We start from the raw sequence: 17,554 nt of genomic DNA on the forward strand, positions 1-17,554 counted from the left end.
AAATGCGTAGTGAAAGGAAAATACCCATCCCCCTTTCCCGCTCCCTTATGAGCAGAACGAGAGAGAGAAAGATGACTTCACCACCACAGTTTACAACGCCAGCGAGGACCTGAAACTCAAACCTTGCATCACCCACCCAACTCCCTCCTTGTCTCTTCCTCAGATGACAAAATGGTCCATGTTATGAAACTAGAGGGGGGAGGGGGGAGTACAAGGAAAAGGGGGGGGAACAAAACAGATTACAGTTACAGCATAACGGCAGGGTACAGAGAGAGGGTCAGGGGCCGCAGTGAAGAGTTCCCAGTGCAGGGGGATGGATTGGATCCCTTATAAACATTGTGTTTGGAGGCTCGCCCAGAGCATTCTCGCTATACTGCTTCCAATTAAGTGGACAGGCACTCTCTCTTAAGAATTCTTTTTTTTATGTAGCACTCACACACACGGGTGCTTCCCTCCTCAAAGTTCATAATTTCTTTGGTTGGTGTGTTTAGGGAAAAAAGAAGGGAAGCATTGGGTCTGTTTTTCTTTTTTTTCCTTCTCCTCTCTTCCTTCCCCTCCTCGTCCTGCGCTAGTTGCAAGAGAGTGAGAGAGAGAGAGAGAGAGAGTGTGTGTGATTGAAAGAAGCGTAAGAGTAAGCGTGGAATTCCCTGGTCTTCCCCTCACATCTCTTCCTGCCGTGCACGGCAGCTCTTCTCGTGGATCTCTGTGGTGTCTCTTCTCCGTGGGATGCATCGTCAGTAAACAGACGGCACCATGCTCCAGCTCAGACCCAGACTCATGCTCCTACCGCTGCTCTACCTCTGCTTCGTCTTCTTCCCCCTTCCAGCCAGCAACCAGACCGCCGGCCACCGAGGAGGAACGGCAGCAGGGGCAGGAAGGAGAGGAGCTGAGCGCATCAAAGTGCTCTTCACCCCGACCATCTGCAAGGTGCGCTGCACCCAGGGACGCTGCACCAACTTCTGCGAGCAGGGCAATGTGACCACCCTCTACAACAGTGAACAGGGGGGCCGGGCTGCGCTGGGACCGGGCTTCAGAGTCTGTAAGTTATCTCACTTGTTATCTCTGTTTACCATCTCTCTCTGTAAGCATGTAGTATACTGTATTCTCTCCTAGTAGCCAGAGGACTCAACTCGGGCTTCATTTGCCCCACTGAGACCTTCCACTCTGGGGTCCAGACAGAGTGACATTATGGGTAAGCCACTGGGAATGATGAGCTGGAGGTGTGGTTGTAGCATCACTGTGATTTTAGGTCAGTGGTGGAGACGGGTTTGGGAGAATGGTAAGGGCTAGACCTTAAATGTGGACAGGTTGGAGGGATGAGAAAGTAGCCCCTTGGCTCTGCTGGCCTCCTTTACAGGTATTCACACCGTCTTGAGAGGCGACCATTCAGACGTGCACATATTTACCCAGGCTCAGAGCAACTGCGTTGGGACCATGCTTACATGAGATCCACTTCAAATAGTGTATGCGTGTGCATGTGTGTGTGTGAGAGAGAGAGGGATAGACAAAAACAGAAAGATTGTCTCCCTTCCAGCACCTTGAGGAATGTATGACCAAACATCAAGGTTAATGTACTCTTTGATGGATCCATTCTACATGCCAGGGAATCTCTATCTCCTCTCAGACTGTGTGTGTAATGTGTGATCTTATGACAGTGAATCATTTGTTCTTTGGATGTTCTTTCTGTCTGTTGCCATATTGATAGTTTTCACATGACTAGGAATACAGCTATGCATCTGTTGGTCACAGATACCTTAAAAGAAAAGTAGGGGCTTGGATCAGAAAACCAGTCATTATCTAGTGTGACCACCATTTGCCTCATGCCGCGCGACACATCTCAATTGCATAGAGTTGATCAGGCTTTTGATTGTGGCCTGTGGAATATTGTCCCACTCCTCTTCAATGGCTGTGCGAAGTTGATGGATATTGGCGGGAACTGGAACACGCTGTCATACATGTCGATCCAGAGCATCCCAAAAATGCTCAATGTTGACATGTCTGGTGAGTATGCAGACCATAGAAGAATTGGGACATTTTCAGCTTCCAGAAATTGTGTACAGATCCTTGTGACATGGGGCCGTGCATTGTCATTATGAATGGCACGACAATGGGCCTCAGGATCTGGTCACGGTATCTCTGTGCATTCAAATTTCAATCAGTAAAATGCAGTTGTGTTCGTTGTCCGTAGCTTATGCCTGCCCATAGCTGTCCGGGTGGCTCGTCTCAGACGATCCCACAGGTGAAGAAGCTGGATGTGGAGGTCCTGAGCTAGAGTGGCCTTTTATTGTCCCCAGCACAAGGTGCACCCGTGTAATGATCATGCTGTTTAATCAGCTTCTTGATATGCCACACCTGTCAGGTGGATGGATTATCTTGGCAGAAGAAATGATCACTAACAGGGATGTAGACTAATTTGTGCACCGAATTTGAGAGAAATTAGCATTTTTTGTGTATGGAAAAATTCTGAGATCTTATTTCAGCTCATGATACATGGAACCAACACTTTACATGTTGTGTTTATATTTTAGTTAATTCCATGTCTGACTTTCCCTTCAAGTCATTTTTACGGAGGTTATTCAAGTGTGGCTCTAGCGACCCACATTGAGACTCTAGGCTTCCAGAGAAGACATGAGGAGAAAAGTTTGAAATGTAGACCAGCTGGATTCAGCTGATTCTCTGTTTGTTATTCCTGAGTGTCAAGAAGATGCACAAGCCAGGTCTCCTACAGTATATCACTGGTCTCAACATGCAGGTGCACAGAGGAGATATATCATGATGTCTTAAACCACATTTAGGGTTATATTCTGTACAGGGTAGTAAATACTGTACTGTACTCTCCCCCTTTTCTCTCTCGCTCTCGCTCTCTCTCTCCATCTTTCTTTATCCATCTCTCTCTTCATTTCTTTCTCTCTCTCTCTCTCCATCTTTCTTTATCCATCTCTCTCTTCATTTCTTCCTATCTGTCTCTCTCTCTCGCTCTCTCTCTATCTTTCCTTATCCATCTTTCTCTCTTAATTTCTTTCTCTCTTAATTTCTCTCTCTCTCTCTCTCTCTCTCTCTCACCATCTCTCTCTCTCTCTCTTAATTTCTCTCTCTCTCTCTGTCTCTCTCTCTCTCTGTCGCTCTATCTCTCTCTGTCTCTCTCTCTCTCTCTCTCTCTTCATTTCTCTCTCTCTCTGTCTCTCTATCTCTCTCTGTCTCTCTCTCTCTGTCTCTCTCTCTGTCTCTCTCTCTCTCACCATCTCTCTCTCTCTCTTCATTTCTCTCTGTGTCTCTCTCTGTCTCTCTATCTCTCTCTCTCTCTGTCTCTCTATCTCTCTGTCTCTCTCTCTCTCTCTCTCTCTCGCTCTCTTCATTTCTCTCTCTCTCTCTGTCTCTCTCTCTCTCTCACCATCTCTCTCTCTCTCTCTCTTCATTTCTCTCTCTCTCTCTTCATTTCTCTCTCTCTCTCTGTCTCTCTCTGTCTCTCTATCTCTCTCACCATCTCTCTCTCTCTCTCTCTCTCTCTCTCTCTCTCTCTCTCTCTCTCTCTCTCTCTCTCTCTCTCTCTCTCTCTGTGTCTGTCTCTCTCTCTCTCTTCATTTCTCTATCTCTCTCTCACCTCATTTCTCTCTCTCTCTGTCTCTCTCTCTGTCTCTCTATCTCTCTCTGTCTCTGTCTCTCTTTGTCTCTCTCTCTCACCATCTCTCTCTCCCTTACGCCTGTTATTTCTTCACCCTTCCTCTTGATCTTGTTGCCCAGCTTGTAATCTTGCGTACTCGTTTCTATAATGCAGTCATTCGAAGTGCGACATCTTTACACACTCGCTGCCTCCTAGACTGAGACATTAAGGCAGACCGACACAAGACTCCAAATCCGTCCAGGGATTAAGTGGAGATTAGCTGCATTTGTTCAGTAATAAAACTAAACTTCAGTGACCAGACCACGGCTGCCTCGTGTCTGGCTAATCAGAGAGATTGTGTGTTTTTGTCTGTGTTTTGATACACCGGGCCAGAGTGATTGTACTTCCTCATAGTTTCTGAACAAGCCTTAGTTTTATGTTCTGAGCCAGAGTGCCTTGACCCTAGACGGGGGGCTTTTTAGATGTTTGAGAGTTGAGATGAGAGGAGTTAGTTGCATAATGTTTGGAAATGATGGACGGACGCGACTAGGGCCGTTGCATATGAAGCTAATCACAGCCACGTGTTTCCTCTGCTACCATCATGTCCATCAGCGCTGGCTTGTTACCATCATCACATCATTTATATCCAGGCTCCATAACAACCTCTCTGGTTTATAGGGGGTGGTAAACGAATGCACAAGATGTGTTGCAATGTTTAAGACGACTGCCTTAAAGATGGCTCTTGAATTACCTAGATTACATAATGCGATAAAATTCTACACCCTAATTATTGCCACTAAGAGCCATCTGTTTAATTGGGTAACAAATCAAATTGTATTGATGTAGACTTTACTGTGAAATGCTTACTTGATATTTATTTATATCACCTTGCACTTTCCCCACCCTGTGAATTTAATAATGATTTATTTAATCTGTGGCCTAATAAACTGTTAAAAAGTGTGTGTGTGTGTACCGTCAATATGCATGTGTGTGTGTGTGTGTGTGTACCGTCAATATGCATGTGTGTGTGTGTGTGTGTGTGTGTGTGTGTGTGTGTGTGTGTGTGTGTGTGTGTGTACCGTCAATATCCATGTGTGTGTGTGTGTGTGTACCGTCAATATGCATGTGTGTGTGTGTGTGTCCGTGCGCGTGTGTGTACCATCAATATGCATGTGTGTGAGCGTATGTAGGGTGTGGGTAGAATCTAGTGAGTGTGCACAAAATACAATAAATAATAAAACGGGTCGGTAACCAGGTTAACCTCCAACCTTTTTATGCGAATAAAGTACATGTCCGATAAATAATGTCATGACAGGCCTGATGGAAACATCATTTTTTCTGTAAACTTTTAAAATGTCGACAAAACAAAATACGCTAGATGGGATCTTTTTGGGATCTTTTTGTGTAGGCAAAATGTATTATGCGAGAAACGCTTGTGGAAATGCCTTTATGTGCATATACTGATATAATAACCATCATATCGAAGTAAACTCGGGAGTCGCAAGATGACATTGTGTGGTCCTCCCACTATGTCGGGAATGCATGCAGTTTATTAGGCTACAGATGAAATCAATTTATTATTAACTTCACAGTGTGTTGAAATTGCAAGGTGGTGATCCTTTCCAATAAATATCAAGGGTCTTATTCTGGTGACATGATAATAATGCTTGGCTGCCGTTTGACAAATAAAAATGATCTCGCTCTTTTGTTCGTAGTAATTTCAACATGTAGGTTATACGTGCGCTCTCGAGCACACGTGCCAATTCCAGAGTGGGTACACTCGCTATATAACTCAACATTTGTCACGGTCGTCCTCCTCTTCATCTGAAGAGGAGAGGCGAGATGGATCGGAAGACCAAAATGCGGCGTGGTAAGTGTCCATGGTAAATCTTTAATCAAGAAAGACTGAACACTATACAAACGAGTAACAAAAACAATAAACCAAATTCGACCGTGAAGCTACAAAATGAGACCTGTGCTGAAACAAGCCATCAACATAGACAATCACCCACAAACAAACAGTGCAACCCAGGCTACCTAAGTATGATTCTCAATCAGAGACAACTAATGACACCTGCCTCTGATTGAGAACCATACTAGGCCGAAACATAGAAATACCCCAAAACATAGAAAAACAAACATAGACTGCCCACCCAATTCACGCCCTGACCATACTAAATAAATACAAAACAAAGGAAATAAAGGTCAGAACGTGACAACATTGTTTGTGAGAAAACCATCAGTGGAGTTGAAAATGCGATGGAAACCCATTTAACTTGTATTTATATTCGGCACATGGGAATTTAACCGCAAAATGGATTTGTATGTGCACTACGTCATCACGTACAGCCTTTGATCTGCAAAAAGTACATTTGATGGAAACATCTCTGCTGGGAATATGTGCATATGCAGATTTGAGAATATTAGCATTAAAATCTGTCGCCAATTGGATGGAAACCTAGCTAATGTAAATAGTCCTGGTAGGCATTTGATTAACTGTTCAGCAGTCTTATGGCTTGGGGGTAGAAACTGTTCAGGAGTGTTTTGGTCCCAGACTTGGTGTGCCGGTACCGCTTGCCATGCGGTAGCAGAGAGAACAGTCTATGACTTGTTTGGCTGGAGGCTTTGCCAATTTATAGGTCCTTCCTCTGACACCACCTGGTATAGAGGTCCTGGATGGCAGGGAGTTTGGCCCCGGTGATGTACTACACACTACCCTCTGTAGCGCCTTGCGGTCAGATGCCGAGCAGTTGCCATACCAAGCGCTGATGCAGCCAGTCAAGATGCTCTCAATGGTGCCGCTGTAGTTCTTTTTGAGGATCTGAGGGCCGATGCTGTCACGAGAAGTTTTATCCCAATGTTCTAACTGAACTATTTTATAGCTTTGACCAATTCTCAGAGGTTGTAAGGCTCTGGTTAATGAAGAATTAGACAAAGTACCAGTCTGCAATAGATCAACACTTTATTCAGAGAGCGCTCTGCCCCTCAAATGCAGTGCCAGTCTTTTTATACACATACACACACACAATTTCTTATCATAGGCTACTCCCTGCTTAGACAGGCAGTATTTATCCCACTACCCCCATACATAGTTATCTCGTCTCACAGTTGCTCCCTGCTTGCATAGCTACAAAATAATACATTACCCTAGTTATAATTCTAACCAAGCTACACACATAATCAGATGATATTCTTATGATTCTAACACATTTCACACAGTTATACAGTTTCAGGGTGGAATACTTTAGTCATTATCTTAAACATACAAATTCTTCTATCAGATGCCAAACCTTTTCATCATCCTGAAGGGGAAGAGACATTGTTGTGCCCTCTTCACGACTGTGTTGTTGTGTTTGGGTCATGATAGGTCCTTCGTGAACTTGATGCTCTCGACCTGCTCTACTACAGCTGTGTCGATATGACTGGGGGCGCGTTCGGTCCCCCCCACCCATTTGCTGTAGTCCACGATAAACTCCCTTATCTTGCTGATGTTGAGGGAGAGGTTGTTGTCTTAGCACCATCCTGCCAGGCCCTTGACCTCCTCAATTTAGGCTGTCTCATCGTCTTTGGTGATCAGTCAGGCCTACCACCGTTCTGTCGTCGGCAAACTTAATGATGGTGTTGGGAGTCGTGTGTATTAGAGGTCGACCGATTAATCGGAATCGGAACAATTGGAAATCTGTATTTTTGGGTGCCGATTTATTTTATTTTATATATTATATTATATAATTCTTTATTTAACTAGGCAAGTCAGTTAAGAACACATTCTTATTTTCAATGACAGCCTAGGAACGGTGGTTTAACTGCCTCGATCAGGGGCAGAACGACAGATATTCACCTTGTCAGCTTGGGGGAACCAATCTTGCAGCCTTACAGTTAACTAGTCTCATTGCACTCCACGAGGAGCCTGCCTGTTACGCGAATGCAGTATGCCAAGGTAAGTTGCTAGCTAGCATTAAACGTATCTTATAAAAAACAATCAATCATAATCACTAGTTAACTACACATGGTTGATGATATTACTAGATATTATCTAGCGTGTCCTGCGTTGCATATAATCTGACTGAGCATACAAGTATCTAAGTATCTGGCTGAGCGGTGGTAGGCAGAAGCAGGCGCATAAACATTCATTCAAACAGCACTTTTGTGCGTTTTGCCAGCAGCGTTTCGTTGTGCGTCAAGCATTGCGCTGTTTATGACTTCAAGCCTATCAACTCCCGAGATGAGGCTGGTGTAACCGAAGTGAAATGGCTAGCTTGTTAGCGCGCGCTAATAGAGTTTCAAACGTCACTCGCTCTGAGCCTTCTAGTAGTTGTTCCCCTTGCTCTGCATGGGTAACGCTGCTTCAAGGGTGGCTGTTGTCGTTGTGTTGCTGGTTCGAGCCCAGGGAGGAGCGAGGAGAGGGATGGAAGCTATACTGTTACACTGGCAGTACTAAAGTGCCTATAAGAACATCCAATAGTCAAAGGTTATTGAAATACAAATGGTATAGAGGGAAATAGTCCTATAATTCCTATAATAACTACAACCTAAAACTTCTTACCTGGGAATATTGAAGACTCATGTTATAAGGAACCACCAGCTTTCATATGTTCTCATGTTTTGAGCAAGGAACTGAAACGTTAGCTTTCTTACATGGCACATATTGCACTTTTACTTTCTTCTCCAACACTTAGTTTTTGCATTATTTAAACCAAATTGAACATGTTTCATTATTTACTTGAGGCTAAATTGATTTTATTGATGTATTATATTAAGTTAAAATAAGTGTTCATTCAGTATTGTTGTAATTGTCATTATTACAAATACACAGGTAAAAAAATTGGCCGATTAATCGGTAGCGGCTTTTTTGGACCTCCTTTTTTGGACCTCCAATAATCGGTAAGCTTTAAAAATCTACCAAGCCAGTTGTTTGTTTTCCTATGACCTGAGTAATGCCCCATACAGTACCTTGTATAAACAGGCTCCCCTCCCCTTTCGTCCGCTTAGCATACATCTGGTTTATAGGCTTGTTCCTAGACCAGGTCATTCAGATGATGTCAGCTCGAAGTCAGACTTATACACAAACAAGCCCCCCCCCCCCAAATGCACAGAGACCATGTTACTGGCGGCCAGTCACATGTCCGGTGGGGTAGCATGAAACAGACAGACCAGTAACAATGGCTCATTATCCCCTTGCACCAATCATGTTACATTAGACACTACACAGTGCTCAACTGTGTACTAGTGTAAAATATACTGTACTTGTTTTGTCTTGCCATACTTACAGTACACAGTGCATTCGGAAGGTATTCAGACCCCTTGTCTTTTTCCACATTTTGTTACGTTACAGACTTATTCTAAAATTGATTAAATAGTTTTTTTCCCTCATCAATCTACACACAATACCTCATAATGACAAAGCAGAAAACGTTTTTTATGTTTGCAAATTTATAAAAAGAAACCAACTGAAACATCACATTTACATAAGTATTCAGACCCTTTACTCAGTACATTGTTGAAGCACCTTTGGCAGCGATTACAGCCTTGAGTCTTCTTGGGTATGACGCTACAAGCTTGGCACACCTGTATTTGGGGAGTTTCTCCATTCTTCTCTGCAGATCCTCTCAAGCTCTGCCAAGTTGGATGGGGAGCGTTGCAGCACGGCTATTTTCAGGTCTCTCCATAGATGTTTGATCGGGTTCAAGTCTGGGCTCTGTCTGGGCCACTGAAGGACATTCAGAGACTTGTCCCGATGCCACTCCTGTGTTGTCTTGGCTGTGTACTCAGGGTCGTTGTCCTGTTCGAAGGTGAACCTTCGCCCCAGTCTGAGGTCCTGAGCGCTCTTGAGCAGGTTTTCATCAAGGATCTCTCCTGATTGGTGGAGTGCTACAGAGATGGTTGTTCTTCTGGAAGGTTCTCCCATCTCCACAGAGGAACTCTGGAGCTCTTTCAGAGTGATCATCAGGTTTTTGGTCACCTCCCTGACCAAGGCCCTTCTCCCCCGATTGCTCAGTTTGGCTGGGCGGCCAGCTCTAGGAAGAGTCTTAGTGGTTCCAAACTTCTTCCATTTAAGAATGATGGAGGCCACTGTGTTCTTGGGGACCGTCAATGCTGCAATTTTTTGGTACCCTTCGCCAGATCTGGGGCTAATGCTGTCTCGGTGCTCTACAGACAATTCCTTCGACCTCATGGCTTGGTTTTTACTCTGACATGCTCTGTCAACTGTGGGATCTTATATAGACAGGTGTGTGCCTTTCCAAATCATGTCCAATCAATTGAATTTACCACAGGTGGACTCCAATCAAGTTGTAGAAACATCTCAAGAAAGATCAATGGAAAAATTAGGCACCTGAGCTAAATTTCGCCACTCATAGCAAAGGGTCTGAATACTTATGTAAATAAGGTATTTTTGTTCTTCTAAAAAAACTGTTTTTGCTTTGTCATTATTGTGTGTAAATTGATGATGGAAAAAAAGTTATTTAATCAATTTTACAATAAGGCTGTAATGTAACAAAATGTTGGAAAAGTCAAGGGGCCTGAATACTTTCCGAATACACTGTAGTGTCACTCTCTGGTCCTATTTTCTACAGACCCAGTCGATGCTCTCTAGCATGGACTTGTGAAAAATGTCTGTCAGGCATATGTGGTCAACAGAGCCCAAAATATCTCTGTAAATATCTCAGTGCATATTTGACCGTTCAAAGAGAGACCTAACTTTCCAACTATTCAAAGCGAGGTGCTATGGCAAAGTTGATCTGGGATGGTTTGGATAACTGCCATTATGATTAGTTTTATTGTTGCAGTTGAACCTCATGATCTCATGCTGATTGCTAGTGTAACAGTGTTTCGTCTCTCTCCTCGCCCCTACCTGGTCTCAAACCAGTGACCCTCTGCACACATCAACAACTGCCTTCTACGAAGCATCATTACCCATCGCTCCACAAAAGTCGCAAAATCAGCTATTTCAAGGTATCAGAGCGAGTGACTTCACCGATTGAAACATTATTATCGCGCACCACGCTAACTAGCTAGCCATTTCACACCACGGACCCTCTGCACACATCAACACCCTCGAAGCATCGTTACCTATCGCTCCACAAAAGCCGCGGCCGTTGCAGAGCAAGGGGAACAACTACTTCAAGGTCTCAGAGCGAGTGACGTCACCGATTGAAACGCTATTAGCGCACACCACGCTAACTAGCTAGCCATTTCACACCGGTTACACTAGCTGCACTGAGGCAAACTAGATGAAGCACTACAGTGAGTCTATTTGCAAGTAAGCATTTCATTATACCGTGTGCACTATGCGGTATCCTGTGCATATGATAAATCAGCTTTGATTTAATTTGATTCCAAATGCCAGCTGGTTTGTTTGAATCAAGTTGCATTGCTGGTATTAATTCTGTATTCACCTGATAATTACTCTTCAGCTTTCTGCTGTATTAATATCCTCCTCACCCATATTGAGGAGTATTCAGGGTTGTCTTGCTAAAGGTTGTCTTGCTAAAGTCATGGGGTGCATGAGGACATCATGGGTTAAGCATCTCTGTGCAAGCTGTGGAAACTATGGCCAGCTGAACCTTCCTTCTCCTGCATGCAAAGAGGGAGCCCAAATGGCATGTGTCTTTGATTTGCCTCAAAACATTTCCCTGTACACACACACACACACACAAACACACACTTTTTGATTATTTCCAGGGAGGGCTAATGCTGTCAACCTTGAAGTACATACACACACACATGCCCAGAATGTTTGAGTGATGACACCCATTTTTAAACCACCATTTGGAGTGAAACCCTCTCAGAACTAGCTGCAAAGCCAGGGGAGACAGGAAGTGATGTCATGGGGTTCCACTGGTGTCCCTCCATCATTTAGACAGGTATTGTGCCTCTAAACACCAATAAAACAGCTTCTGGTGAAAATCAAAACTCTACATGGTGTGATGACCTGTTGTTCCATACTGGCCTGAGAGATGTACTCCATTACATGGATATGAATGCAGTGAAAGACATGGGGAACTTCTCTGAGAAGAGAGGGCTAACGTTGTGTGTCTCATGGAGGGCCCGAGGAGAACTGGGCAGCTGCTCACTACCTCTCAACAGCTCAGCTGACATCACTGTTTTTCATGGGAGGCACCTGCACCCTTGCCTGGCTACCCATCCACATTGCTCGGGCCAAACGCCACGCCCACTAACGTTTCTTCTCCACGATGAATCTGGTTTGCTCCCTCCCCGACGACTTCTCGAATGCGAAAACATTCAAACCTTTCTGATTGGTCCCATAAACCGATGGGTTGGACCAGAGCTGGTCTACATGAATCAGCACAAACGACTTCTGGGATGGTAGGTTCAGACTCATGTATGGAGTGATTGAAAGAGCAGCCAAATTAAATTCAGGATGAGTCGTCATGCAACTTTCTCTCACTCTCTCTGTCTTTCTGCCTCTCTCTTTCCCCATTCTGTCCCTCTCTCTGTCTGTCTTTCCTTTTGTCTGTTTCCCTCTCTTTAAGTCTTTTCCTTTCTCTCTCCCTTTTTTTCTCTCTCTCTCTCTCTATCTAATTCCCCCTCTCCCTGTGTAAACTCGTGTGGATGGATCCGTTGCATCTGGAGGGACAAACACGTCCGACTCGGAGCAAACAATTAGGTCACCTTCTCAGTTTGCACACTGTACATGACCTCATCACCACGGCTACACCACTGCGGGGAATACACACACTGATACACTGCATATGTTCCACACATGATTTCTCCACCGGAAACCTACTCCACACAGCGGAACGCTGCTGCTCTAGCCCCAGGGGCCGGACACAGGTTCTCTGCGATAGGAACCTAGAGAACCCCTAAGCCACTGTACTGTAAATTCCTCTTGTAAAAGGCTTTTTCCTGACAAAACCACCAACCTTTTTCCTGTTCCTCACCATGGCCTCTGGAACAATGGGCAAGAGCATGCCAGAAACTGAGAACAGAGACCTGTACGGTAGTTACCCCGACGCTGACACGCTCACTGGAGCCCAGAGGACTTCGTATTCAGGCGGAAAATCAATTCTGTGCCCCCCTAGGGAAAGGAAGAACACTAAAAATGATGGATCAGTGTGTACTTTGGACAGCCTTCAGCTGCCGTCGTCTTTCCAAGTTCCGGGAAGGCTCAGGGAAAGGTGAATGCCTATAATCAGTGTGACTGTCGGGACCTTGTACAGTCCAATAGTTATGTTTTACAGTATCCTCTCCAAACCACTCTGATGAGAGGAAACAGGTTCAGCTGAACCCTCTTTCTTGATTGCAGGATAATTTGAGTGGTAAAATTACCACAGAACACAAACGCAAAGAGTGTTTAAGAGAGAGCAAGTTTATATTCTACCTAATTAAAATGTGGATAGAAAGTCACACAAGCAGGACCATCAGTACATCCATATTTTGTTTTCTCTCTCTCTCTCTCTCTCTCTCTCTCTCTGCCTAGCTGTTGTAAAGTAATTTCCATGAACTTGGGCATGTGCAAGCTTTCCAAAGTTATTATTATTATGAGCATTAATACAACACAGCCATGTGATATGGAAAGCATGTGCTGGTGGGCACAATAAGCAGAGGCATGGTTTTCGTCAGAGTGCTGCTTGTTTTCCATTCATTGGGGTAAAAAAGGGGGACACAGTGTAAAGATTGTATTTGTGTGCTCTGTAACAAATCAGTGTTGTTTTGAATGGCATTGTTTACAGTGTGCCCAAACGGTCTATCAATTATCTCTGTCACAAGGACATGTGTTGGAGGTTTTCCCTTGTTGTCTTGGTTGGCAAGGTAGGCGTAAAATTGTTTGACTCTGCCCTTGGTTTTGTAGTCGGATTGTATCTGAATCGTGAGTTTGTGTTGTTACATTTGAACCACAACAGGGAGGAGGAACTCTTGGCCCTAATGGTAACTGAACCATAGAAATCACTACAGGACTACAGGACATAAAACGAGAGGGTTATAGTTTCTCTAAGCTCCAGAGTTCTATTTCAGTTGTTGATGTCTTGGACTCCGTGTTTCTCCCTCAATCATTCTGTTTGTCTCCCTCCCTCCTCTGTTTCTCCTATAGTCCTGTGCCCCATGTTGTGTCAAAACGGAGGGGTCTGCATCCAGAAGGATCGCTGCCTCTGCCCGCCAACCTTCACCGGCAAGTTCTGCCACATCCCCGTGGCCACTCCCTCCACCAATGACATTGAGAAGCCTCCGCGCATCCCCTCAGTGCTGGCCAGTCAGCAGCTGCTGACGCAGTCGGAATACATTCTCCCTCTGCAGAGCCAGCAGCAGAGCCACAGTCAGCCCAGCGGTGGTAAGTGTGACAAGGCCGGCCTCATTTGTGGCAACGGTGGGATCTGAATGGTGATGAATGAAACACAAGTTGCTCTTAAATTAATACATTAGACACAAATCTTTAAAGCAGAGTCTCTAGTGAAGGATCCTCTCCTTGACAGTAAGACTGGGATTCATATCAAATAGAAGAAGGAAGAGCTCTTGAATGAGCACAACAACAGCTAATTCTCTGCAAATTATGGTGTGATTCTGACATGTTGATAAAATACAATCATAGCTAACAGCATTTTTTCACATTTTCAAATTAACCATCATGAATTGCCTAATAATGCATTAAAAAATGATGCTTTCGTCTGACATTAGTTATCTGTGGTTTGGCTTTGAATGTGCAAAAATGGTCAACTAAGGTTCACACGTCACACAGTTACACACGTCTTTCCTGTAGATGAATTCCATTCAAACTGCACCGTGTGTGCTGAGCTAAAGATGACAGTTATACATGACTGTTTTCCCTTGGCCAGGACTCAACACTTAAATTGTACCGCTCAGTGCCAATAGGTAATAAGCCTTGAAACACGGACAATATTTCCTCTAGGTCTCTGAGACATTCACAATCACTAATTTCCCATTGTTTTAACATCATTACAATGCATATTGAGAACACTCCGATTCGGCTACTTACGAATACTCTCACTGTTTTGTCATATGTGAATTTTGGATGTTATGGCAGCCAGATGTTTCTGACCAAATTTTATCAGTTGACATACACTCTCAGATGGTGAAGTATATTTGTACAACATGAAGAAAAGACAAACACTGACGTTTCCCTGCATGGTGGTATTGAGGCCCTGGAAAATACACGTCATCATATTCGCCAATCACTACTAACTACGCAGTTGGTGAAATCTGAAGCTTTAACAGTTACACTGCAGTTAGATGACACTTGTTTTAGGATACAATATGGTTGGTAATCTTCTGCTGCTTTTAAAGATGTTATCATAAGAATGCAACCCTGAGCTCATGTGTATTTGTCCATGCTCTATAAAGCCCAACGACATCAGTGTGGCCTGTGTTCGCTCCGGGGGGAGGGGGGGATGGTGAAACACAACCAAAAGTTAATGACAGTGAAATCTAAACAATGGGCTGAACTCATACTAACAAAAGAAATGTCGGGGTCAATTATGTTGACGAGCTGCTTCCAAAAGTCCACGCTCTGTTCCAGGGCTGGGAGAGTGTTTGGGAGTAGAGCTCTGAGGGCTTACGCAACCCCACTGAGGAGGCCTACATTGATAGAATGGTCTTAGACTTATCTGGCCTGCCAATAGAGTACCACAGTATGAGTCATAATACCCATAAAGCCTAGTGGTCAAACAAGGAAATGGTTCCAATCATTTTTCCACCATTCATTTTTCCCATAGGGGATTTTAGAAACACTTAAAATAAGGGCTCTGTTTCGTGTATGCTTACCCTGGCGTGACATTTTGATAACAGTATAAATCTCTCTAGGACAAGGTGACTTTTATCAATATATTTGCCTGTATCTATTCCCCAAAAATGAAATGCTAATTAGCTGCTAATGTGACTATCATAAAGAACTACAAATGCCGTGATTATATGGACGAGACTGCCGAATCGAGGCAAAGGTAATAATCTCTGCATTAACTATCTAATGCTAGCTACATTTAGTAATGAATAAATTGGCAACATTTCTTTAAATTGAGAATTCTGTGTACTGTCTTGTGCAAGTTTTAAATTGACACAATACCTGTCAGCTAGAGGATCAGGTTTGAAGGTAAGACCCAGGTGCAGACAGTGTCGAAGTAACAAAAGTTTATTAAATCGAACACGGGCAGTCAAAGGTACAGGACGGCAGGCAGGCTCAGGTCAGGCAGAGGTCGGTAATCCAGAGTAGTGGGGAAAAGTTACAGGTCGGCAGACAGGGTCAGGGCAGGCAGAGGTCGGTAATCCAGAGTAGTGGGGCAAACAAAACAAAATGAACAAAACGAACTGGCAACAGATAAACAGAGAACACAGGTATAAATATACAGGGGATAATGGGGAGGACGGGTGACACCTGGAGGGGGGTGGAGACAATCACAAAGACAGGTGAAACAGATCAGAACATAGCAGGGCTTTGGTAAGGCCAAATGGCCTTACCGCCGACCATGTTGAAGGCGGTCTTCCACTTGTCCCCTTCCCGTATCCGCTCCAGGGGGCCACCGTGTTTTCCAAGCTGGATCTACGTAAGGTAGGCGTTACGTAGATCCAGCTTGGAAAACACGGTGGCCCCCTGGAGCGGCTCTAATGCCGAGGAGATGAGGGGTAGCGGTTCTTCCCCGTTATGTCATTGAGACCCCAGTAGTCGATGCATGGACACAGGGTCTTATCCTTCTTCTCCACAAAGAAGAACCCTGTGCCTGCGGGAGAAGAAGAAGGTCGGATGAATCCTACAGCTAAGGAGTCCCCAATGTAGGTTTCCATCGCCTTGGTCTCTGGTCCCGACAGAGAGTACAGTCGTCCCCGGGGCAGAGTCACGCTAGGTTGAAGGTCAATCCCGCAGTCATACGGTCAGTGCGGCGGAAGCAAAGTGGCCCGGATCTTGTTGAACACCTCCCGGAGGTGTCCTGATACTCCGCGGGAATGGCGGAGAGGTCCGTAGCGACTTCCCGAGCCCTCAGGAAGACATCCCGGGGATTGTTGTGCTAACTTCAGGAAATGGGCGTGGCAGAACGGGCTCCAGCCCATGATGGCACCAGTAGACCAGTTAATGAGGGGATTGTGTCTCTGGAGCCAGGAGAATCCCAATACCATGGGAATCTGAGGAGACTTAATGAGCATGAACTGGATAGCCTCGCTGTGGTTCCCTGCCACAAGTAGGTTGATGGGTCGGGGTGTTGTGGGTGACCCGGCCTATAGAGCGCCTGTCCAGTGCTCTAACGTCCATGGGAATGGAGAGGGGTTGAATGGGGATGCCCAGCTTGGAAGCCAGGGTAGAGTCCAAAAAGCTCTCATCGGCCCCGGAGCGATCTTGACTGGTTCCCCCACAGCAAAATGGCATGAAAAGGGGTGCGAATAAGGGAAGAAGAAAAGTTCCCCATATGTCCCACCAGAGTACTCGCTCCTGCCGGTGAGCCTGGTTTTAGTGGACAGGTGGACACAAAATGACCATGACCGCAATACAGGAAACTCTTGGTTTTGAGCCTGTATAGCCGTTCAGCTGGAGACAACCCAGCTCTGCCTTGTTGCAGAGGCTCGGGAAAGGTGGATCGGCAGTCTTTGGCGACTCTCGGGGGAACTTGGGTAGCCTTGGGTTCTCTTGGCAACGGGGCCGTTGGGGACTTCCGAGATGCCTCGTAGGCGAGGTGGAATACTTGGACGAACGAGTGCAATCAAATCTCCTCCCCCTCCTTCATTCCCGTAGTCGTCCATCAAGCCTGATGGTCAAGGCGATGAGGGAATCGCAATCCGTCTGTAGTTCCCAGGCTGCAAGCTCGTCCTTCAATTCCTCCAATTCCTTCTCTCCCGGACAGTGGGGCATCGACAGTGGGGCATGTTGTTCCCATACTGCCGTAGCCCAGGCAAGAGCCCTCCCGAACATCAGCGTGATGAGGTTCGCTATCTTAGAGCGGTCCGAGGGGAAGGAGGAGCGCTGAAGCTCGATGATGAGTGCACACTGAGCTAGGA

General features: G+C 45.2%; 1 protein-coding gene across 1 annotated transcript in view; it reads left to right on the top strand.

Annotated features, from left to right (window-relative positions):
• Window positions 1-17,554, top strand: part of LOC139382265 (latent-transforming growth factor beta-binding protein 4-like) — a 66,098-nt gene that overhangs the window by 15,362 nt on the left and 33,182 nt on the right. The window contains exons 3-4 of the mRNA XM_071126132.1: window positions 827-1,039; window positions 13,653-13,889. Coding sequence (XP_070982233.1) covers window positions 827-1,039; window positions 13,653-13,889 — 450 coding nt within the window. The remainder of the gene's footprint in view (window positions 1-826; window positions 1,040-13,652; window positions 13,890-17,554) is intronic.

This window comes from Oncorhynchus clarkii, chromosome 24 (assembly GCF_045791955.1).
Source record: "Oncorhynchus clarkii lewisi isolate Uvic-CL-2024 chromosome 24, UVic_Ocla_1.0, whole genome shotgun sequence".
NCBI classification, from domain to species: Eukaryota; Metazoa; Chordata; class Actinopteri; order Salmoniformes; family Salmonidae; genus Oncorhynchus; species Oncorhynchus clarkii.